General features: G+C 42.7%; 1 protein-coding gene across 1 annotated transcript; it reads right to left on the bottom strand.

Moving 5' to 3' along the window:
• Nucleotides 1–176: 176 nt before the first annotated feature.
• On the bottom strand, nt 177–24,632 carry HMGCS2 (3-hydroxy-3-methylglutaryl-CoA synthase 2). Its single transcript, XM_032881306.1, has 10 exons — nt 24,529–24,632; nt 19,839–20,293; nt 9,931–10,056; nt 9,198–9,362; nt 7,707–7,872; nt 5,710–5,880; nt 4,640–4,746; nt 3,901–4,026; nt 2,364–2,475; nt 177–509 (listed from the first exon to the last, which is right to left on the bottom strand). Exons 1-9 carry the CDS (start codon nt 24,630–24,632, stop codon nt 2,369–2,371), a joined length of 1,527 nt encoding a protein of 508 aa, XP_032737197.1. The 3' UTR covers nt 177–509; nt 2,364–2,368.
• Nucleotides 24,633–25,205: the final 573 nt, after the last annotated feature.

Genomic DNA, 25,205 nt, shown 5'->3' with positions numbered 1-25,205 from the left:
AGAGCCGGGGGGGTCTGGCTGTCTCCTCGGCATGTCAACTGGTGCCTGTTTTGAGCCCTGGTTTTTCCAAGCAATGCAATGAGGGACTGCCTCCTTCTCTAACTTTTGGGTTGTGTTATATGGGCTTAGTACAAGCTGCAACATCTAGAAACTGATGGAAAAACTTAAGAAATGAGTAAAGCTACAACAGCACAGAAATCTAGTAATGATAATAATGGCCACAAGGGAACATGACAGGCAAAGTTATCTGGATTTTTTCCCCAGTTCCAGAGGGCAAGGTTTCTGGGCTAGGCTTTCTTCGCATCCCCTCTTCCACAGAGGACCCCTGTGCCACCATTAGCCCAGAGAAAGGCAGAAAAGACCGCTAAGGACGGCCCCTCACTCCCCAAGGGTGCTGCTTCTGGGGACTATGGTGTCCAATCCAATTCATTTCCATCTAAGATTGGGCTTTTAAAAGTAGGATCCATGAGCATAAACTCTGCTACTGTAGATTTTCCAGGAACCGCGGTCTGTAGGAATTAAAGAGACAAAAGAAGGACATTCAGTGTGAGCCTCATCCCAGGCATCCCTCCAGCCTTGCTCCCAGTACCTGTGTTTTGTCTGAGGTAAGACTATGCTGAGGGATCTCCTGCCTGCATCATGAGGTCTGGGGGGCTCTGCTGCCAGCTCAGCTCCACGCCTGGACGCCTGAGCCACATGTGTCCAACACCACAGGAGCCAAGGGAGAGGGGCAGGGACACTGTGATACATTCTGCCTAATGGAAGAGAGGGTTGGACAGGTTGGACAGTGAAGAGACACCTCCACAGAGTGGCATACTGACAGAAAACCTTTCATTCGCTTAAAATTTCATTGTTGTGAGGTTCTTTCTTGTGTGAGCCATCAGCACGAGACATCAGCACGAGACAAGGACTGGAGTCCCAACTTTCCTCCTCAGAGGTACAATGCTTGAGGGCCATGAGAGGGAGGGAGCCTGATTTAGAAACTTGCCCTTGAAAATCCCAAATTTCTCTCTCTCTCCTTCTGATGACTGAACTAGCCATTGACACATCTAATTGCCCCCCTCTTCGCCATTGACTTGCCCTTAAGAATCCTATTACAAACCAGCAGGCACACAAATGACTTAGGGGTGGTGTCCAAGTCTGTAGCCCTCGATACTGGGCTTGGAGTCCGACCACATCTGCAGCCCTGGCCAGTCAGGCCCCTTGTCCACCCTGCTGAGCACTTAACAGCACATTAGAGGAGGCCACGTGCACCGAAATGAGGGCATCCTGCCTACCCCGTGGTTTTCTTGCTTTGTCTGGGTATCTCCTTTACCTGTGGACTTCCTCCTCCTCCCCAGATCCATATCCCGCCCTCGGCAAACCTTCCTCTACCCTTCACCTACCAGAGAAGGGAAACAATAAACACATACACATATAAAGGAAGTATTTAGGGACTGTATTTGTTGAGATTTACAGGTTGTTGAAGAAATGGCTTCTCATGCCTCCATTCTGCTTTTTTTAGCAACTTGGAAGATAAACTGAAGGTAGATGTCTGGGCCCATGAACTATATGATTCTAACCCTTCCCCCACCCCCCCTTTTCTAAAAAAAGATTTTATCTATTTATCTGACACACAGAGAGAGAGAGAGCACAAACAGAGGGAATGGCTGAGGGAGAAGGAGAAGCAGTCACCCTGCCTGAACAAGGTACCCGACACGGGACTTGATTCCGGGACTCCAAGATCATGACCTGAGCTGACGGAAGACACTTAAACCACTGAGCCACCCAGACACCCCCAAGATTCTCCTTCTAAATACTTGATTCTCCTTTAACAAGTATCCCAACAAGTCTCCCATCTCCCCTTCAGGCAGTCCTCTTGCAAGAAACCAACCCCAATCCCCCCTCCACTGATTTTCCAAACCTCACTGCTTTTACCCAGGTGAGGCTCCCTCCTCCTGAGGCTTCTGGACCCAGCAGAATCCCCAACACTGCGTTTCTTCGTGAATATGTAGGAACCTTTTCTGAAGTCACTCACCTTTGTTCCTACTTTACCCCTTTTGAGGAATGGGTTCTGTAGTTTTCCCTAACAGATGCCAATTTGGTTTCTATCACATTTCTAGGGGAGCTTCCTATCCTGAGCAGAACAGGTAAATAAGTTGACTTTTCCCTGCATTCCAGAGTTTAAAACGTGCCCTTCCCCCAGCTTTTGTCTTTCCAGGGCAAAGAACCCCACCGGTTCTGGGTGGTCCTCATGGTACAAACTCCCCACCCCCAATCATTTCCGAGCTATAGACCTTGTCTGGCCTGGTTACACTATTGGAACTGAATCTGTTTCCCAGAGGACAAACTTGATATCACCAACCCTACAGAATGTCACTCACCACCTTTAGACTGGTCTCCTGGCATACTTGCGACGATATAGCTCATCTACCCGCTCCAGGTACCACGTGCCGGGGAAAAGACTGCTCGTGTCGCCAGGTGGTGAGAAATTCACTGTGGCATGAGGAGAAGCAATACTTACTAAGAGGTACCTGAGGCTGGGAAGAGGAAAGAGTGCCAGGGATGCCTTCACCGTGAAGCTCTCCTGGCTGCGAGGCTGGCCACCTGTCCCAGCCCCAGCAGAGCTCTGGACCAGCCCAAGAACCAGAGGCAGTCATCTTGGATCTAGTACATAAGCCTCAGTTATGAGAAATTTTACTGTAGGAGTATGACTTGTTCCTACATTAAACATGATCTTCCTCTCCTGAAATCCTCACCACGCTCTCTTGCTGGGGATACCTGCCTTGAGGTATGTATACCTCAGAGCTTCCTGTCTTCTAATAGACACTTCCTTCTTAGCCCTAAGTTCTCTGGCTCTGATTCATTGTCATATTTCTGTTCTTTGTTCAATAAAGTTCATCTCAGAAGTCCCATTTTTACTTTAATTGTTTTTCCTCTGAACTAAGATGTCCCTGTTCCAGAGAAGATGGATGACTACTAGGCCTAGGTTTTCTGGAACATTCCCAGTTCCATGTATTCTGTCTCCCTTTCAGATCCCATTGCAAGCCACGCGTCCGAAGTCTTGCTTGAGAAAATATGTTTTGTTTTGGTATTAAAACCACCATCTGGTCTCTCCAGTCATAACTTCCATTTTGTCACCTTTTCCTTTGTTGCTTTTCTGGGCAATATTTTTTTTAAAAGATTTTATTTAGTTATTCAAGAGAGAGAGAGCACAAGCAGGGGAGAGGCAGAGGGAGAAGTAGGCTCCCTGCTGAGCAGGGAGCGTGATGTAGGACTTGATCCCAGGACTCTGAGATCATGACCTGAGCCAAAGGCAGATGCTTAACTGACTGAGCCACCCAGGTGCCCCATTGGGCAATACTTTGTTTTTATGTTCAGTAGGGAAAGGGGGGCAGGTGCACAGAGACAGTAATATCTGTCAATAATAGAACTTTCTTATGTACATTAACTCATTTAATCTGTGTGGCAGTCTTGCAAAGTTGGTATGATTTTAGAAATAAGACAACTGAGAAAATATCAATGATTTCCCCAAGAGCTACTGGGGATCACAGGTCAGTTTAGATTTGAATATCTAGCTCCAAAGTCCGGTCTACTTCAACGGTTGCATAGAGAGCAGTTTTAAAGACCACCTGCCAGAAGTCCTTGGAACTGCATTTTCCAGGATCCTGTTTTGAGTGGTTAGCTACAATCTATACTGGGAAGCCACATGCTACCGCCCACCTCTTCTCCACTCTGCCTCCTGCTTTCCCACCCAATTCTTGCTTCTTTGGGCCTAACAGATTCTCTCCCAATCATATTGTCTAGACGTCTTCGCTCTGGCCCACTGTAGTCCAGACTTCTGATGAATCCCTGGCTCTCTGCCACCAGCATGAAAACTTAGAAAATTTCCATCTCCTCTCTTCTCGTCCTTTTTCTTACCCTTATGGTAGAATTGTTCTCTTTGGTCCATTATTTCTGTGAATTCCTGAGGAGACATACGCTTCCGGGAGGCGAGGCGTTTTGGAAGGTCTGACATACTAGACACCAACTTCTCCAGGGGGGATCCTGGGAAACAAAGGCAAAATTGTTATATCTGCTTCACTGTCATTGTCACTGCTGCCAATCACGAGTTTGATAGAGAGCCAGGTTCTGTGGAGGCTCCAACCCTGGAGGACAGTGTTGTGTGTGGCTTGGAATGTCGAGAAATGATAAAGGTCATCAAACATAATGTTAGCAAAACCTACTGGCAGACACACTCTTATAGTCAAGGAATGTCCCGCAGGGTGTTTAGGTGCACACCTGTTTTTACATCTCACAGAAAATAATCATTATATATTTACTGAAAATTTCAAATCCATAAGCTTCCCTTGAACTAAATTGCAACCAAACAGCCATTAATTACTTCCTGCCTGAACTGTTTGCTGGAACAATCTGACTGGTTTCCCACTTCCACCTTCATTTCTCTTCAATCTAGTTCCAAGTAGTAGCCCGCCAAATGCTTCAACTCCATAAATGAGACAAACTTACTCCATTGCTTAAATCCCTCCTGGGAGTTCCTCTGTTCTTAATCACAACATAATTCTGCCCAGATGGGAGCCTCAGTAGTGGGGAGGAAGAGAGTGGTTTCTTTGAACAGATGAATCACACCGGAAGGGCCTAATAAAAAGACAGGACTCACCTGGAGAAGCGTCCTTGGATACTCGAAATGAAAAAAAACTTGCAGCCAAGCCAGAGCCATAAGAAAAGGCCCCAATCCTAGAGCCAGCCAGGTCTTGGGCAGAGTACCTGCAGGGAAAGAAAGCAAAATCCAAGAAGCACGTTGGCATTATTCTGCTCTTCAAATAAGCTACCAACCTATCGCCCCAATCTAGTCAACCTCTTGCAAGTAGAAATGGGCTCCAGGCACCCTGCACAAAGAGGGGCTTTTGGAAGACCCTGGGGATAGACCCAGAGAGAAGAAAACTTATCAGGAGGAGAGTGGCTAAAATCCAAGATACAGAAGACCCATTGAGCTTAACAGAATTTGTGGCTTCTTGTCACCTATGGGGACAAGATGAATTCAGTGAACTCTGGTGTTTGGATGTCAGACCACTTCAAGGCTTCCATGTTTTCTGGTAATGTTTCAGCAGTATCCTCATTGGTAATCATTTGATTGAGTTCATATATATCTATCTCCTATGTTATGTGCATGTACTATAGTACAAGTATTTCCTATGAACCCCAGAAAATAGAGTATCAATAGAAATAACAACCATATCTGAGCATTTGCTGAGCTCTAGTGTTTAAATTCCTTTACCCACTGAGCACTCATCAAAATGCTAGGAGGGACGTATTGTTAGTGCATATGTTTTATAGATGGGGAAAATGAAGCACATAGAGATGAAGTGTTTTTCCAAGATCAAAGCTAATAAGTGGTATTGAAACCCCAGCTGTTCTTTCTAATGCTAGACTCTCTTAACCACTGTGCTTTACTAAGGCCAGAGATTTCAAATGCATGAGATAAAACTATGCACTGAAGTTCTGTTACATGCTTGCTGCATCCAAGCATAACTTAACACATTCCTTGACATCATACATCGTCACTTTGGAGACCATTACTTAATCCTGATAGTAGAGCTGCCTACACATGTCCCTTTGAAAGAAGTTTCTTTCATTATCTTTCCTTCCTTAAGAATTTCTGAACCAGAAGAGGAACCAAATTTGGTTGAGCCCTCTGACCTTGACCATGGGGTTGGGGGTAGTACTCACTGGGACAGAAGAGAGGCCAGACACCCATACAGGGACGAGGTGTACGTATTCCCATTGTGAGTGGAGAGGTAAAGGGAGGCCTTGGTCTTCTTGTTGAACATGTCCAGGGAGGCCTTTTGAAGTGCCTTATCCATGTCCTTGTTGGTGTAGGTTTCTTCCAGCGCTAGCCCCCTGGGAGGCAAGCAGAGGCACGGGCCAGGTGAGGGATCGAAGGGGAGGGAGGCAGCAAGGGGGAAAAGTAAGAGCTCCTGGAGAGACTTTTAGGCACATTTTTTTTTGTATGTTTGTTTGTTTTCTACAGAATATTTAGAAATACAGACCAGCACAAAAACAAAACAAAACAAAACAAAACAAAACAAAAAACCAATGTCACTAATAGTCATACCATTCAGAGAGAGCCCTTAGGTCAGTTGTTCTTGTGGAACCTATCCCTGCCCTCAGAGGTTAACTAGAAAATAAAATCATGCTATATATTCCATTCAACATGCTTCCTTAACTAATTTTCTTTATGACATTAAATCAACTTCTCTAGCAATATTTTTAAAGGCTGCAGAATGGGTCATGATATGATGTGCCCTAATTGAACCAATCTCCCTGTCCTGTCCTCACCAGTTAAAACTCTGCCTCTTCCCTCTTACACATGGAGTTGCTGAACCAAAAAGTGTGCACGTCTTTAAGGACTTTGCTTTGTGTTTTCCTACTTCTTCCTAAAGCCCTTGTTTCAATTCACACATCCACTGTTGTCCATTTTCCTAGAGCCTCCTCCTTTTTAAAGATCTGAATACTCAGATCTTTAAAAAGGCTATGTAAGGGGTGCCTGGGTGGCTCAGTGGGTTAAGCCTCTGTCTTTGGCTCAGGTCATGATCCCAGGGTCCTGGGATCGAGCCCCGCATCGGGCTCTCTGCTCAGCAGGGAGCCTGTTTCCTCCTCTCTCTCTCTGCCTGCCTCTCTGCCTACTTGTGATCTCTGTCTGTCAAATAAATAAATAAATAATATTTAAAAAAATAGAAAGGCTATGTAAGAAAAATGATAGCTTCTTTTAATTTCTTACTAATGGGCAAGCACATTTGCAAATGGGATAATGTGCATTTCTTCTTTGAGGAAATTTCTGGGGCATATCTTTTGCTCCTTTTCCTATTAGGGTCTCTGTTATTGATGAGACTTCCATGTGTTAAAGATGTTAAGCTATTATCTTTGACATATATTAGGATTTTCTTTCATGGGGCAGGTCTCGTAATCATGTTTGTGCTCACTTTGATGTTTTAGGTAGTGGCAGGGTTAGTAGTAATTAGTAATGGGGGCGGATGTTGGTAGAATACTTCAAACTTGAACTAAACAGCTATCATACCAAAAGGGAATATTTTCTTCCCATTGGGAACTGTGTATTGAAGATTCTTCTATTCTAAATGTCTTGGAGTAATTTCTCAATAAACAGTATTCTTCTAAGGTGAGGGGAGCTGGACTATCTCTGTTTCATAGATGGGGGAAATTAAGGCAACAGGCAAGACATTAACTCAACAATGGCAAGTGAGAATGAGACTTGATGATCCCAAGTTGCCATCCTGTACTGCAATTATTTACTTCTAGGTATTTCTGTCTATACAGACTGGAATATCATGGAGTCATATTTATTTTGGCGTCCCTAGAGTTGAGTATGAAGCCTGACATATAGTTGATGTTCATAAAATGTTTGCTGACTAAATGTTTTAGCTACACTCCCTTTTCCCTTTTTCTTATTCTCTGAAGCTTCTGATAGCCAGCCACTTGATCTAGAGGTGCTGGCAAACTCCCCGTGTTCCCTGAGATAAAATATGGGGGGACCCCATGTAGACCATAACTCAATCAGTCATGTATGAACTTGGTGTCCTTTCTATTGTGTTGGAAGATTGTCCTTTTCTCACCCCCATGCTTGGCTGGTGGTACAGACTCAAGGAGTAAGGAAACCTTCTCCTTCCTCAGCCCTCAAGAACCTCCAGGGTTCCCCAAAGAGGACCCACCTGAAGGCCTCAAGCCCTTTATATAGGCTGGTCTGCGTGTCGCTGCTGGCTGACAAGAAGTCATTGAACATCAGGCGAGCCAGGGATTTCTGGACCATCTTGCAGAAGGGCGTGTGAAAGATCATGAACTGTAAGTCATCAAGAGTGAAAGGCCGATTGATGCCAGCTGGAAGAGGAAGTGTGAAAACAAGGATGTGCCATGGCCAATGAGCCACTTAGACCTACACTCTAAGACCGAAGTGTTCCGAGGGACATGAGGTGTCCCAGGGAACCAGCTCCTACCTTCAGCAAACACATGTAAGTTGTTCATTCACTTAAGCACTCTACTTATGAAGAAAGACGGGAAACAAACAACCATTTTCTTCCTGTCTGCTATTGCCAAACTTTATGACAGATAATTCCTCCAAATCAAACTAGTGTTGTGTTACTTTCTCTGTTTTTCAGAGGAGGAAACAGAGTCTCTAAAATATGAAGCTAGGTCATGTGTCCAAGTTTACTCAGCTTGAAAATGGCTGGCTTTGGATGTAGGTTCTGACGTTTCTGGCTCTATAGACATCCCAGACTGTATCTTTGAGCTGAGGGCCAAAGCAGCATCAATCAAATTCCACATAAGGTTAGGGAGCAAAATGAGAATGCTGAAAGAATACAGAGCTGGTGAGAGCAGTTAGCCAAGAGCAGGTTTACAGTGGATGGAAGGTAGGGAAGTCCAAGTCCACTGCCTACCTGTAGGGGCCAGCCGTGGTGGCTGGCAGCCCTCTCAGAGCAGTGGAAAGGGGCAAGAAGTGGCTCCTCAGGCCACTCCCTAAAGCATCCATGCTCTGACACTTCCACACGTGCCTTTTTCCACACTGAAAACTGCCTGTAACAGATGCCCTTCTGGTCATAAGAACCCTTTGATTTTTTTAGAGTGCTCTGAACTTTTAAAATAAAGTTTATTTTCTTTCTGATTATGAAAGCAGCACATATTTTCTTAGTGGGAGAACTCAGAAACTAAAGGTGAAAATAAAATTAACTTGTAACATTATCATCCAAAGAAAAATCAGGAACACTTTACTATACTGAAAATAGAGATAAGATTTCTCAACATCCGCCAGGCTTTAAAAGGCAGCAAACTACAAATGGTGAGTTAAATCACTCCTGACTTCAACAGAAACAAATCTTAGCCCCAGTAGGATGTGGTTACACTGACTCACCACAGTACCTCCCCAGGTGGCTGACAGTCACTGGTTTCCTACTGGTGGCTTTGGTCCTAGCATGTTTAATCTCTTGCATTCAGCTCAAGTAAGAGGCAGCTTCATACTTGAATTGGAAGCTTCTAGATGGACTTTTTTTTAGCATAGACCCATGAAAGGGTGTAAGAGGAAGGGGACATGAAGCCATGCTCTTGAGATCATTTTTGAAGGAGAGAAGAAACCTTGTCTTAAGCTTTTAGGACCAACTCTTTGTCCCCTAGTAATAGAGTACCCACTTTCTGCCCTCTGAGTCCCATACCTTGTTTCCACTGGTTCTGGATTTTTTGACGGTATAACGTGTAACATCTGTCCAAGGCCCGTAGGTAGCACTGGATGGAGAGCTTCCCATCCACTATTGGGTACTCTGTAGCTGCATCTGGTTTGTAGAAGTCGTAAACGTTCTCCATGTGGGTTCCTCTAAGCCCTGGCAAGGCACACAGGGGGATTCAGGACTGTATGATGCAGCCCCCATGGAACAGAGAGGATAGGGAGACATCTACTAACATTTCCCTGGTTTTTCTCTGCCTGAGCCCACTCAACATCCCTCCCACATTCAAAGGGAATCTAATAGATGGTTGCTCTTATATAAATGAGATCTATTATTTCCCTTTCCATACCTTTATGGCTTTAACAAAATCTGGAATAGATGCCGAAAGTCTCAAAGGAGAACCTTTCTCATTATGCCCAATTATCTTCTTTCATCTTCAATTGCCAGTCTAGCACCTTAAAGTTCCTGGTCTGCAGCAACAATGTTACTCATTCTATGCATCATGATCCCAATATGTGATGGTGCAGAAGAGGAAAACTCGATGATCCCTCTGTTCCCTTCCTCCCTGCCCTTTGCTCCCCAGTCCAGCCTTCTGAAGGCATGTGATGTCATCCTCAAATCCACACTTCAGCCCTATGTAGGGGGTATGCCAACTTGGGATTGGGAGCTATGCATTAGCTGTGCACAGTCTCTTGGTACCACATTTCCACAGTTTACCACAGACCTCTCTCAAGAGCCAGAGGGGCCTTGGGCCCAACCAGCATGGCCACAGCTCCAGCCCCACCTGTGGGGCGAGCGTTACCACTGGGATAGACAGCAATGTCTCCGCAGACCACCATTGCATAGCGACCTGTAATGAGAGACAAGAAGTAATTATCTCTACTTGAGATCACAACCAAAATCTCGAGTAGATGGAGTGCTTCCTGTGAGCCAGGCACAATTTTAGGTACTGAAGATAGACCAGTGAACAACAACAAAAAAAATCCTTTCACTCATGATCAGCCTATATATCAGGCACAGTTATTCTTTCTTTATCAATAAAAAAATGGAGGCCCAAAGATCTTAAGTCACTTGGCCCAAGCCACCCAGCTAATAGATGGTATGATAAGGATTCAGAGTCAGGATTCCAACACAAAATCACTGAAACCCAAGAATCTTCTTTTAAGTATTGTAACAACTCCAACTCTGACAAAAAAGTATTGTTGTGTACGTATATATATATATACATAGATAGAGAGAGAGAGAGAGAGAGGGAGTTTGGAAACTATAGAAAAGTATTTAGAAGCTGTTAAAGAAAAGATTAGTAAATTTGACAATCTAAAAATTCAAACTTTTTACAGAAACAAACTCAAACTGGGGAAGTATTTACAATACTTACAACCAATAAAAAGCTATTTTCCTTCATTTATAAAAGTCTCATAAAAAAACCCTAAAGTGTGTAATGGGAAAATGGCCAATGAACATCCTAAAAAATACTGAAGCTTTTTTATAATGAAAAAAGGGCAAATCCTTATTTTTCCATATTAAATTGACAAAGATTAGAAAGCTTAACAATACTTATTGTAGGGATATACTTTAGTACAGCATCTTGAGGAACAATTTGGCACAGTCTTTTTTATTTGAGAAAGAGAGAGAGAGCTCGAGCATAAGCAATTGGGGAGGGACAGAGGGAGAAGTAGATTCCCTGCTGAGCAGGGGTTCCCAACATGGGGCTCCATCCCAGGACACTGGGATCACGACCTGAGCCAAAGGCAGACACAACCAATTGAGCCATGCAGGTGCCCCAATTTGCCACATTCTATCAAACTTTTATATCAACATATCTGGCAATTCCTTTTCTAGGAATCTATTCTTACAAAACATTCTCACAAGCATGTAATGCTATTATGCAATGTTTATTAAAACTTTTTTTATAATTGCAAAAAATATACAGAACCTAAATATCCATCAGCATGGAACTAATTAAATAAAGTTTGGCATATTCATCAAAAAAATATTGTAAGGCTTTTAAAAGATGAGATAGACTTTATACATATTGGTATGCGATGACCTCTAAGACATCATGGAGGTGAGGAAAAATATGTACAATGTTAAAAACCAAAACTGAATAGTTATATATGTGTATACTTGCAAGAAAAAGAAAAATTCTGGAAGAATACGTGGAAACCATTAGTGTAAAATTCTGGAAAGTGGTAATGGGGTGTCAAAAGAGAACTTTTTCTTTGCTTTACACTCATTTGTGTATATGTATTTATTTCAACTATACATTTCAGTTACTTTCACTAAAAAAAAAAAAAAGACAAGAAAAATGAAGTCTTCTGGACAATCTGAGGCTGTGCCACTTTTTCCTTTCCTCAAAACCTGCTGTCTCTATGGGGTGATTTGGATCTTCCTGGTGAGTCCCAAAACCGCCTTTGCTCGTCTGAGAAACCCCAGCTGGATGGTTGGTCAGATCAAAGCAGACATCCCATCTACACTGGCTTTGCTTGGTTTTGGTGGTTGCCATTAGGTTCAAGCTTAAATATGCTTTCTGTTTTGGTACAGACGAATGATTCACATCTCAATAGTTTATTTTTTTCTCCCTCTAAACAAGACATCCTGTTAAAGAAGGAATACCCTGCCACTCAGCAGAATCTACTCATTGGAAATGACATAATTAAAGCTGATGATGTTCCCAAGCAAGGTTCTGATTTTTGGTTAAAGGCTGGTGACTATCTCTTGCCCTTCATTTCTACTTCCCAACTAATTGCGTAGTTGGAAATATTGGTGGTGATGGTAGTAGGGGTTACCAAATAGGAAAAATTCTCTAAGAACAGATTTGATGATGTAGAGACTAGAACATCCCAAATCAATGGAACTGTTGATGGTGAGGCTATTCAAGGCATTCCAAAACAATACTGAATGAATTGGAGCATGTGGGTGGCTCGGTTGGTTGAGCATCTGACTCTTGATCTCAGCTCAGGTCTCTGTCTCAGGCTCCTGAATTCTGGCCCCTCATTGTGCTCCACGCTGTGTGTGGAGCCTCCTTTAAAAAAAATACTGAATAGGTGTGTGGAATTACACTGCACAGCAAACTGTCCAACTTTTCTTGGCTTCTCTTTGAAATAAAGAATATTGAATTAGAGGAGGAGTCAAGATGGCGGAGAAGTAGCAGGCTGAGACTACTTCAGGTAGCGGGAGATCAGCTAGATAGCTTATCTAAAGATTGCAAACACCTACAAATCCAACGGGAGATCGAAGAGAAGAACAGCAATTCTAGAAACAGAAAATCAACCAATTTCTGAAAGGTAGGACTGGCAGAGAAGTGAATCCAAAGGGACGGGAAGATAGACCATGGGGGGAGGGGCCGGCTCCCAGCAAGCGGCGGAGCAACGGAGCACAAAATCAGGACTCTTAAAAGTCTGTTCCGCTGAGGGACATCACTCCAGAGGCTTAACCGGGGTGAAGCCCACGCGGGGTCAGTGTGGCCTCAGGTCCCGCAGGGTCACAGAAGGATCGGGGGTGTCTGAGTGTCGCAGAGTTTACAGGTATTAGAACGGGGAAGCCGGCTACAAAGACAGAGCCGAAGAGTGACTCTCAGCTCGGGGTTACCTTGAACCGGTCGCAGGCTCGGTCAGCTTGGAGCGCGGCAGGAGGCCATGGTGACGGGAGTAATTGGGCGCTGTTCTCTGAGGGCGCACGGAGGAGTGGGGCCCCAGGCTCTCGGCTCCTCCGGGCCGGAGACTGGGAGGCCGCCATCTTCATTCCCGTCCTCCGGAACTCTACGGAAAGCGCTCAGGGAACAAAAGCTCCCAAAAGCAAACCTGAGCGGATTACTCAGCCCGGCCCCTGGTAAGGGCGGTGCAAGTCCGCCTGGGGCAAAGACACTTGAGAATCACTACAACAGGCCCCTCCCCCAGAAGATCAACAAGAAACCCAGCCAGGACCAAGTTCACCTATCAAGGAGTGCAGTTTCAACACCAAGGAGAGCAGCGGAATTCCAGAGGAGGAGAAAGCAAAGCACGGAACTCATGGCTTTCTCCCCATGACTCTTTAGCCTTGCAGTTAATTTAATTTTTTTTTTCTTTTTCAAGTTTTTTTTCTCTTCTTCTGCTAATTTTTTTTAACTTTTATCCTTTTTTTTAACGTTTTTTAACTAGTTTATCTAATATATATATATATATATATATATATATATATATATATTTTCCTTTTTTATTTTTTCATTACTGGTTTTCTTTTTTTATTTGTTTCTTTTTTCTTTCTTTTTTTTTTTTTCTTTCTGAACCTCTTTATATCCCCTTTCCTCCCCCTCACGATTTGGGATCTCTTCTGATTTGGCTAAAGCATATTTTCCTGGGGTTGTTGCCACCCTTTTAGTATTTTACTTGTTCCTTCATATACTCTTACCTGGACAAAATGACAAGGAGGAAAAATTCACCACAAAAAAAAGAACAAGAGGCAGTACCAAAGGCTAGGGACCTAATCAATACAGACATTGGTAATATGTCAGATCTAGAATTCAGAATGACAATTCTCAAGGTTCTAGCCAGGCTCGAAAAAGGCATGGAAGATATTAGAGAAACCCTCTCAGGAGATATAAAAGCCCTTCTGGAGAAATAAAAGAACTAAAATCTAATCAAGTTGAAATAAAAAAAGCTATTAATGAGGTGCAATCAAAAATGGAGGCTCTCACTGCTAGGATAAATGAGGCAGAAAAAAGAATTAGCGATATAGAAGACCAAATGACAGAGAATAAAGAAGCTGAGCAAAAGAGGGACAAACAGCTACTGGACCATGAGGGCAGAATTCGAGAGATAAGTGACACCATAAGACGAAACAACATTAGAATAATTGGGATTCCAGAAGAAGAAGAAAGAGAGAGGGGAGCAGAAGGTATATTGGAGAGAATTATTGGAGAGAATTTCCCCAATATGGCAAAGGGAACAAGCATCAAAATCCAGGAGGTTCAGAGAACCCCCCTCAAAATCAATAAGAATAGGTCCACACCTCGTCACCTAATAGTAAAATCTACAAGTCTTAGTGACAAAGAGAAAATCCTGAAAGCAGCCCAGGAAAAGAAGTCTGTAACATACAATGGTAAAAATATTCGATTGGCAGCAGACTTATCCACAGAGACCTGGCAGGCCAGAAACAGCTGGCATGATATATTCAGAGCACTAAACGAGAAAAACATGCAGCCAAGAATACTATATCCAGCTAGGCTATCATTGAAAATAGGAGAGATTAAAAGCTTCCAGGACAAACAAAACCTGAAAGAATTTGCAAACACCAAACCAGCTCCACAGGAAATATTGAAAGGGGTCCTCTAAGCAAAGAGAGAGCCTAAAAGTAGTAGTTCAGAAAGGAACAGAAACAATATACAATAACAGTCACCTTACAGGCAATACAATGACACTAAATTCATATCTCTCAATAGTTACCCTGAATGTTAATGGGCTAAATGCCCCAATCAAAAGACACAGGGTATCAGAATGGATAAAAAAACAAAACCCATCTATATGTTGCCTACAAGAAACTCATTTTAAACCTGAAGACACCTTCAGATTTAAAGTGAGGGGGTGGAAAAGAATTTACCATGCTAATGGACATCAGAAGAAAGCAGGAGTGGCAATCCTTTTATCAGATCAATTCGACTTTAAGCCAAAGACTATAATAAGAGATGAGGAAGGACACTATATCATACTCAAAGGATCTGTCCAACAAGAAGATCTAACAATTTTAAATATCTATGCCCCTAACGTGGGAGCAGCCAACTATATAAACCAATTAATAACAAAATCAAAGAAACACATCAACAATAATACAATAATAGTAGGGGACTTTAACACTCCCCTCACTGAAATGGACAGATCATCCAAGCAAAAGATCAACAAGGAAATAAAGGCCTTAAATGACACACTGGACCAGATGGATATCACAGATATATTCAGAACATTTCATCCCAAAGCAACAGAATACACATTCTTCTCTAGTGCACATGGAACATTCTCCAGAATAGATCACATCCTCGGTCCTAAATCAGGTCTCAACCGGTATCAAAAGATTGGGATCATTCCCTGCATATTTTCAGACCACAATGCTCTGAAGCTAGAACTCAATCACAAGAGGAAATTTGGAAAGAACCCAAATACGTGGAGACTAAACAGCATCCTTCTAAAGAATGAATGGGTCAACCAGGAAATTAAAGAAGAATTGAAAAAATTCATGGAAACAAATGATAATGAAAACACAACGGTTCAAAATCTGTGGGACACAACAAAGGCAGTCCTGAGAGGAAAATATATAGCGGTACAAGCCTTTCTCAAGAAACAAGAAAGGTCTCAGGTACACAACCTAACCCTACACCTAAAGGAGCTGGAGAAAGAACAAGAAAGAAACCCTAAACCCAGCAGGAGAAGAGAAATCATAAAGATCAGAGCAGAAATCAATGAAATAGAAACCAAAAAAACAATAGAACAAATCAATGAAACTAGGAGCTGGTTCTTTGAAAGAATTAATAAGATTGATAAACCCCTGGCCAGACTTATCAAAAAGAAGAGAAAGGACCCAAATAAATAAAATCATGAATGAAAGAGGAGAGATCACAACGAACACCAAAGAAATACAGACAATTATAAGAACATATTATGAGCAACTCTTTGCCAACAAATTTGACAATCTGGAAGAAATGGATGCATTCCTAGAGACATATAAACTACCACAACTGAACCAGGAAGAAATAGAAAGCCTGAACAGACCCATAACCAGTAAGGAGATTGAAACAGTCATCAAAAATCTCCAAAGAAACAAAAGCCCAGGGCCAGACGGCTTCCCGGGGGAATTCTACCAAACATTTAAGGAAGAACTAATTCCTATTCTCCTGAAACTGTTCCAAAAAATAGAAATGGAAGGAAAACTTCCAAACTCCTTTTATGAGGCCAGCATCACCTTGATCCCAAAACCAGACAAGGATCCCATCAAAAAAGAGAACTACAGACCAATATCCTTGATGAACACAGATGCAAAAATTCTCACCAAAATACTAGCCAATAGGATTCCACAGTACATTAAAAGGATTATTCACCACGACCAAGTGGGATTTATTCCAGGGCTGCAAGATTGGTTCAACATCCGCAAATCAATCAATGTGATACAACACATTAATAAAAGAAAGAACAAGAACTATATGATACTCTCCATAGATGCTGAAAAAGCATTTGACAAAGTACAGCATCCCTTCCTGATCAAAACTCTTCAAAGTGTAGGGATAGAGGGCACATACCTCAATATTATCAAAGCCATCTATGAAAAACCCATCGCAAATATCATTCTCAATGGAGAAAAACTGAAAGCTTTTCCGCTAAGGTCAGGAACATGGCAGGGATGTCCGTTATCACCACTGCTATTCAACATAGTACTAGAAGTCCTAGCCTCAGCAATCAGACAACAAAAAGAAATTAAAGGCATCCAAATCGGCAAAGAAGAAGTCAAACTATCACTCTTCGCAGATGATATGATACTATATGTGGAAAACCCAAAAGACTCCACTCCAAAACTGCTAGAACTGGTACAGGAATTCAGTAAAGTGTCAGGATATAAAATCAATGCACAGAAATCAGTTGCATTTCTCTACACCAACAACAAGACAGAAGAAAGAGAAATTAAGGAGTCCATCCCATTTACAATTGCACCCAAAACTATAAGATACCTAGGAATAAACCTAACCAAAGAGACTAAGAATCTATACACAGAAAACTATAAAGTACTCATGAAAGAAATTGAGGAAGACACAAAGAAATGGAAAAATGTTCCATGCTCCTGGATTGGAAGAATAAATATTGTGAAAATGTCTATGCTACCTAAACCAATCTACACATTTAATGCAATTCCTATCAAAGTACCATCCATTTTTTTTAAAGAAATGGAACAAATAATCCTAAAATTTATATGGAACCAGAAAAGACCGCGAATAGCCAAAGGAATATTGAAAAAGAAAGCCAAAGTTGGTGGCATCACAATTCCGGACTTCAAGCTCGACTACAAAGCTGTCATCATCAAGACAGCATGGTACTGGCACAAAAACAGACACATAGATCAATGGAACAGAATAGAGAGCCCAGAAATAGACCCTCAACTCTATGGTCAACTAATCTTCGACAAAGCAGGAAAGAATGTCCAATGGAAAAAAGACAGCCTCTTCAATAAGTGGTGTTGGGAAAATTGGATAGCCACATGCAGAAAAATGAAATTGGATCATTTCCTTACACCACACACGAAAATAGACTCAAAATGGATGAAGGACCTCAATGTGAGAAAGGAATCCATCAAAATCCTTGAGGAGAACACAGGCAGCAACCTCTTCGACCTCAGCCTCAGCAACATCTTCCTAGGAACATCGCCAAAGGCAAGGGAAGCAAGGGCAAAAATGAACTATTGGGATTTTATCAACATCAAAAGCTTTTGCACAGCAAAGGAAACAGTTAACAAAACCAAAAGACAACTGACAGAATGGGAGAAGATATTTGCAAACGACATATCAGATAGAGGGCTAGTGTCCAGAATCTATAAAGAACTTAGCACACTCAACACCCAAAGAACAAAGAATCCAATCAAGAAATGGGCAGAAGACATGAACAGACATTTCTGCAAAGAAGACATCCAGATGGCCAACAGACACATGAAAAAGTGCTCCATTATCACTCGGCATCAGGGAAATACGAATCAAAACCACAATGAGATACCACCTCACACCAGTCAGAATGGCTAAAATTAACAAGTCAGGAAATGACAGATGCTGGCGAGGATGCGGAGAAAGGGGAACCCTCCTACACTGTTGGTGGGAATGCAAGCTGGTGCAACCACTCTGGAAAACAGCATGGAGGTTCCTCAAAATGTTGAAAATAGAACTACCCTATGACCCAGCAATTGCACTACTGGGTATTTACCCTAAAGATACAAGCGTAGTGATCCGAAGGGGCACGTGCTCCCGAATGTTTATAGCAGCAATGTCCAGAATAGCCAAACTATGGAAAGAACCTAGATGTCCATCAACAGACGAATGGATAAAGAAGAGGTGGTATATATACACAATGGAATACTATGCAGCCATCAAAAGAAATCTTGTCATTTGCAATGACGTGGATGGAACTAGAGGGTATCATGCTTAGCGAAATCAGTCAATCGGAGAAAGACAACTATCATATGATCTCCCTGATATGAGGGAGAGGAGATGCAACATGGGGGTTAAGGGGGTAGGAGAAGAGTAAATGAAGCAAGATGGGATTGGGAGGGAGATAAACCATAAGTGACTCTTAATCTCACAAAACAAACTGAGGGTTGCTGGGGGGAGGGGGATTGGGGAGGGTGGGGTTATTATGGATATTGGGGAGGGTATGTGCTATGGTGAGTGCTGTGAAGTGTGTAAACCTGGCGATTCACAGACCTGTACCCCTGGGGAAAAAAATATATGTTTATAAAAAATAAAATTAAAAAAATAAAAAAATAAAAAAAAAATAATAAAAAAAAGTATATTGAATTAGATAATCTCCAAGGTTCCTGCCAACATGAAGATTTTATAATTAATGTTAATTATGGCTTCTACAGTTTTAAATTCCAGTTTCCACTTAGCATACTAAGTGCCTTGACTGCCCAGATAATCTCTGTGGATCTCTTGTACAGTCCTTTTACCAGCCCCGCAAGGGAGGTTGCCTAATAAGAACTATGAGGCTTGAAGTGGTTAAGGGACTTGCTAGCAGTTATCAACAGAGCTAGATTTTGAACTCTCAACTTGTACTGTTTCCCTTGGATCTTTTCTTGCTATCACAACAGGGGGTTCTTCCTCCAGTATAACATCCAGAGAAGATGTAAGTAAGAAACAAGATAATGTTAATATGTTAAGCAAAAAACGGGGTGCCCGGGTGGCTCAGTGGGTTAAGTGTCTGACTCTTGATTTCAGCTCAGGTCATGATCTCAGAATCGTGGGATCGAGCCCAGCATCAGGCTACATGCTCAGCACAGAGTCTGCTTATCTACTCCTCTACTCCTCTACTCCTCTGCCCTTAAAATTAAATAAATAAATAAATAAGTAAAATCTTTTTATAAATATGTTAAGCAAAAAGCAATTTCCTAGCAAGTAGGCGAGGGAGTATGAGAATATATACTCTGTGTAATAGTTTATCCTGTGATTCTTTTTTGTTTTGTTTTGTTTTTTTATTCTGTGATTCTTTGGGTCTCCTCCTACCAGCATGTTTTCCCCTTAATACCTAAACTTGTTTAACTCTCTCTCAGAGGCTTAGGAGAACCTTATGAGAAATAGGAATATATTGGATTTGGTTTGGCGTCTCACCCCTGCCAAACACTGTGTAAGATATCAGATCCCCCATTTTCTCATGTGTAAATCAGGCATAACACCCACTTCCTAGGCTGTTGGAAGGACTAAATGAACTATGTGCCCATGCTACCTAGTTAACAGTATACAGTTACACAAGTCTAAGTGGTAATCATCATTGTGGTTGTTGATGACAAGAACAGCTGTGTGAGTAAGTTGTCCTTCCCTCCCTGATGAAACCACTGGGGAAATGGAGAAACAAAACCGAGGATTCAGCCTCTAACCCAGTTCCTTTCTTACATAAGGTCTCGGGAACCACCTACCATCCCAGGAGCTGGACTCCATCCAGTTGGCAGCATTGAAGAGGGAGGCAGTGCCACCATAGCAGGCATTGGTGGTATCTATGCCCTCAATGTCAGTGTTTCCGGAGTCCTGGAAGAGCTCCATGAGCACTGTTTTGACAGCTTTGGACTTGTCAATGATGGTCTCAGTGCCCACTTCCAGCCGTCCCACAGAGTCCCATGGGAGCTGTGTGCGCTCCATCAGCCGCTGCACCACCGTCAGGCACAGGGAGTTGATGTCCTCCTGGACTGAGCAGAAGCCCATATGGGTTTGGCCCAAGCCCACCGTGTACCTCCCTGCTTCCACATTGTTAAACTTCTCCAGGTCTGTTTGGTCCACATACTGGGCTGGGAAATAGACCTCCAGAGCAAGGATGCCCACATCCTTTGGCCAAGTATCTGTTTTGGCCAAGGGGACAGCAGGGATGGTTGAAAACCTGTAATGGAGATAACAATCAAAATCCTATTCATGGTCTCCAGCCAGTCTCCTCAAAATACAATACAGCAATCATCTCATTCATTTTTTGTATATTTTGAAGCTATATTATCAGATGAATGCAAATGTGAGGTGGTTATCTTTCTGTTAAATTAGTACTTTTAACCTTATTAAATGTCCCTTTTTAATTCATCTTTGTGATATTCCTGTCACAAAATCTACTTTTCCTGATATTAAGCAAGCTGCCTTAGTTATTATTATTATTATTACTGTTGGCATGGTGTATCTTTTGTTGTCCTTTTATACTTCTAATCTCTCAGGGTCTTTATATTTAACACACATCTCTTCTTTTTTTTTTTTTAAAGATTTTATTTATTTATTTGACAGACAGAGATTACAAGTAGGCAGAGAGGCAGGCAGAGAGAGGGGGAAGCCGGCTCCCCGCCGAGGAGAGAGCCCGATGCGGGGCTTGATGTGGGGCTCGATCCCAGGACCCTGGGATCATGACCTGAGCCAAAGGCAGAGGCTTTAACCCACTGAGCCACCCAGGCGCCCCAACACACATCTCTTCTAAACAGCACATAGTTGGAGTCTTTTTTTGTTTGTTTTTTTAACAAGCCTTACAGTATTGGTGCTTTAATTGGAGTAACTGGTCCAATTATATTTATTGTAATGACTAATATAGATGGGATTAAATCTACTGTCTCACTCTTTATTTCCATTTGTCTCACATGTCCTTTGTTTATTTCTTCTTTCCTGCATTCTTTTGGATTAAACAAGTATTTATTACTCCATTTTATCTCCTCTTTTTCTTTTAGGAATGATCTCGGAGCTTACAATATGCATGCTTGGTTTATTGAAATCTAACTTACATTAATACTTCTACATAAATACTTCTGTTTTCTGAACAGTGAAAAACCATACTTTAATTCCCTTTATCCTTTCCATCCCTTTGAGCTATTATTGTTATGTGGTTTATTTCTACACATGTTATAAACCTCATAGGACATAACTTGAAAAATCTCATTCAGTTTTAAAGTGCTCCTTTCAAAAAAAAAAATGCCCCTCTCATCACCCCTTTTCTCTTTGTTTCTTCTTACTACACAAGAACATACCTATTGTTTTTCTACTTTTTAAGGAAGCTTCCTGCTTGATTCTATCCTCTCTGCCTTTTCTGATTGGGCCTCCGAATATTTATGGAGCACATCCAACACAGTACTGGGTTCCAGATGCACAGTAGAGAAGAAGGTATCCTTTGTGGTCACCAAGAGAGCATAGTCTAATGGAACAGGCAGATATTCAACAGCTAAATACATAGTATAACAAGCAAAGGCTGTGAGAATACAGAGGACAGAGAGAACAATTCTACATGGGAGCAGAGAGAAAATGGGGAAGGGGTCAGTGGAAGAGGAAAAAGATAATCCGTTTCTTTCCTGGACCTACCCATCTCTCTTCTAATACCTGACTCCTAATACCCCTGGTGAAATTCTGGAGTTTCTCCATCTAGCTATAAGTACAGAAATCACCAGGTCCACCTCCAACTGTTCCTACATGAAAATACCTGAAATCTAGTTACTTTACTGATACTCTTCATTTTGCAGATGGTGAAAAAAATCAAGGCAAGCATTGGTGAAGTGTTGTGCTCAGAGTACCTTCATGGTTACTCATGTGTTAGAAATATCTTGTCCTTTCACCACCTTGGGTGCCACCAAAGCACTCGTGAGTGCCACCAGAGTCCTTTGACTCATACCTAGCTGTAGAATTCCTGACCATTGTAAGTGACAGGATGGCTCCACAGGCTTACGCATTTAGCTCTATGCCACAGGAACTGTAGCTCAGATTGAGCGTGTCTGTCAATCACCCTGAGGATTCTGGACTTCTGGTAAATCCCAGTTCTCCCATCAGAAAGGTCACTGAGGCAAAGTGTATCCCAAGATCATAAGACAGTGAGGCAAAGTATAAATGTTCACCCATATCTGATAAGAGAGGTTTGGAATTTAGTTATCTGCCCTATTTATTTGGTGTTCCCCAAATAATTGGAGTTTGTACTTTCAAATATTTGTGGAGAATCTTACCCAGTATGTCGGAGCTAATGGTTAGCCAGCAGAGGTCCTGCACTTGGCTGGCTTTCCCCTCAGCCTCATTATCAATTTGTCTTCTCATTCTCATTCTGCATTCTTATTCTCTCTCCCTTCCTCTCTCTCCAGTTAGAATTCTAAGCTTTCAAGGAGAGGTTCCAAGAATCAGCCACATGTTAACTTTTGAAACTGTCTTAATAGGGGGCTATTTCTGGAAAAGGATTCCAGAGCCTTGAAGAAGAGTTAGCATGTAGAGGCTTCCAGAAAGATCAGACCACTGGAGTTAAGAGTGCTCTTCTTATCTGTATATTTTCTCTAGGAAACTTTATTTAATCTAAAATCGGTATTGTTCTGAGGTTGCTTGGTTTAAGAATATGCATTAAGCTTTTCTTTCTTTATTCCAATTCTCCTCCTTCTATTTCAAAATTCACCATTACATGCCAGGCACCGTGCTAGTGAGAGGCTGCTGAGGTGGAGAAAGTTGACAAAGAAAAGAGGAGGTCAACGGTCTGAGGACTTCCTTGACCAGTGGGAGTAATAAACGGGCACATATGCATACCCCAGCTGGGAGTCAGAATGTGATAAGGACCTCAAGAGGGATATAGGCAAAATCACACCGGAGTTTGGAGGAAGCAGAGATTTCCTGTGGAAGCAGAGATTTTCTTCCATGAAGAAAAATCTTCATGGACGAGGCTACATTTGAGACTGACTTTGATGGGTGAGCGGAACTTCTGCTGATAAAGACCTGGAGGGGGTGTGGAGGAGGTAGTGGTCACAGTGGGGGATGACTGAGCAAGTAAGGGCACTTGGTAGAGTGGAGAGTGAAGGATTAGGGACATAGCCACATGAGAAAAGCAGGTGGGGACCACCAAGCGGAGGGCACCACTCTTTGTTAACCTGCAGGGAAGCATTGTTAACCATGCGACGGGAGCAGTTCTTGGGTTGGATTGAGAGCCGAGGCAGGTTGCAGAAGAGAAGACCGATATACAGAGAAAGAGAGACTCATAGGAAAGATCCTTAATACTCTTTCAGACCACAGAAAACAGGATGAGCTGTGGGTGCACTGGAAAAGGGAAATGTGTGAACCAAGGATGCCTGAAGGAGGGGCAGGTTGGACGAGTTCTGAGGTTTGTCTCTTGCTGGGCAGCCCGCTGTTACTTACTGAAACAAGCAAATCCATGTCAATCCCTTCCTCTCAGATGCAAGAACAGGTCAAATGCTGAGCTGGGACATTTGGCCTGTCTAAAGAGGGTGAAGGAGGGTATGAAAATGGCAGAGAGTGAGGAAGAAAATAAGAAGGCTAAGGAGCATCATCCCCTACTCCACACATCCCCTACTCCACACATCCAGGTCTGGACCCCAGGCAAGGGAATACACTGAGTCAAAGTCATTTTTCTAAACTGTCATAGAGTGTAGTGTGGAAGTGGGAGAAATGGCTAGTCTCAGGGTACAGCGCATGGTTTGGAGATTAAAGGCCCTAGCTGTAGCTATTACCATCGGTGTTGGGAGGCTCCAAGCACATAGGCCAAGCTGGGGAGTGCTTACAAATACAAGGCATGAAAAAAACAAAACAAACAAACAAAACAAATACAAGGCATACATGTGTGCTTCTGTGCACAACACATTGCACACAGACATACACTCTTATCTTAACATCCCATTCCCCCTTTCACAAAATCAGAGTGCAGAGAAACAAGCTTCTGATCCCCAGTCCATTTGGAATCTTGCTGCAATGATTTGAAGCAGCTGGTTTGACTAACACTGCCATTGGCGCAGAGTGCTATGGGTCTTGGCAGGAGCTGGAGGTAAAGGGGGAACGGTGGTGGAAAGAAGAATGCCGGGGGCCCTGGAACCGATATTTCCACTGTTTCATGCCACTGGGGCAGTGAAAGATGTCACCATCTATGAACAGCAGGTATCAGAGATTTGGGATCCTGCAATTCTAGCTGAGAGGGACCTACCATCTGCTTAGAGAGGAGGTAACTCAGACCCTAACAGGTTAACTTGCTCATCTAAGGCTGTGTACAAGCCTCACCAACTTTTCACTGGGATTCTAGTGAGCTTTTTCTTATGGCAGGATTTCTACCTACCTATCTTTTACTGGTTCTATGACACTTCTCAAAGCGTGGCCTGCACAGTCCCTTCGAACATGACTCACCTTTGGTGGGCTGTGGGAAGATGGCTAGCAGGTGAGATGAAGACTTCCTGCATTGCTGTCTTCACTTGCAAGACCCGCTTTACTGAAGTCAACAGCCGTTGCATTTCCAAAGGAACAAGCACAAAGCCAACAGTTCACAGCCCTTGGGAGAGTGGCCCAGCTGGGCCCCATTGGGCTTTATAGAGCTCTGAGACTCCTGCTTCTGGAAGCCCCGCCCCTGCTTATCAAGACTCATATGACTTCTAAAACTGGGCTAAAGTTCTCACTCAGAATATGGGCAAGTGGAAGGAAAATATCATCCCTCCAACTTGTACACAGCTGCCCTGATCCTGGGCATGTGAGGGAATGGATGGCTCTGATTCCTCCTTTCTCAGGCTCTTGTGGTAGCTTTTCCTACGGCCAACCAGCTTGGATGGCTATGATGTTCCTTGTTGTCACACATCCTGGGGTAACCCCATTTGGCCTGTCTTGGACCCTAGCTCCTCATCGGGGTTACTCTTGCTTGCTGTTCCAGAATGCTCTCTGTGGGGTTGCCTGTTGTTATTTTAACACATTATACATACTATGGAACATCTTTCAAAACTGAAAGGATGAATCTTTTAATAGCAGTCTTTTATGTAGTTAGGAGTAGATATTGACACACAGGCAAAGGCACACGGGTAGAGGGATGTGGCACA

This window comes from Lontra canadensis, unplaced genomic scaffold (assembly GCF_010015895.1).
Source record: "Lontra canadensis isolate GAN:19392208 unplaced genomic scaffold, GSC_riverotter_1.0 scaffold75, whole genome shotgun sequence".
Taxonomy (NCBI): domain Eukaryota; kingdom Metazoa; phylum Chordata; class Mammalia; order Carnivora; family Mustelidae; genus Lontra; species Lontra canadensis.
The sequence above is the reverse complement of the archived record's forward strand: the minus strand, read 5'-3'. Positions and strand labels throughout refer to the sequence as shown.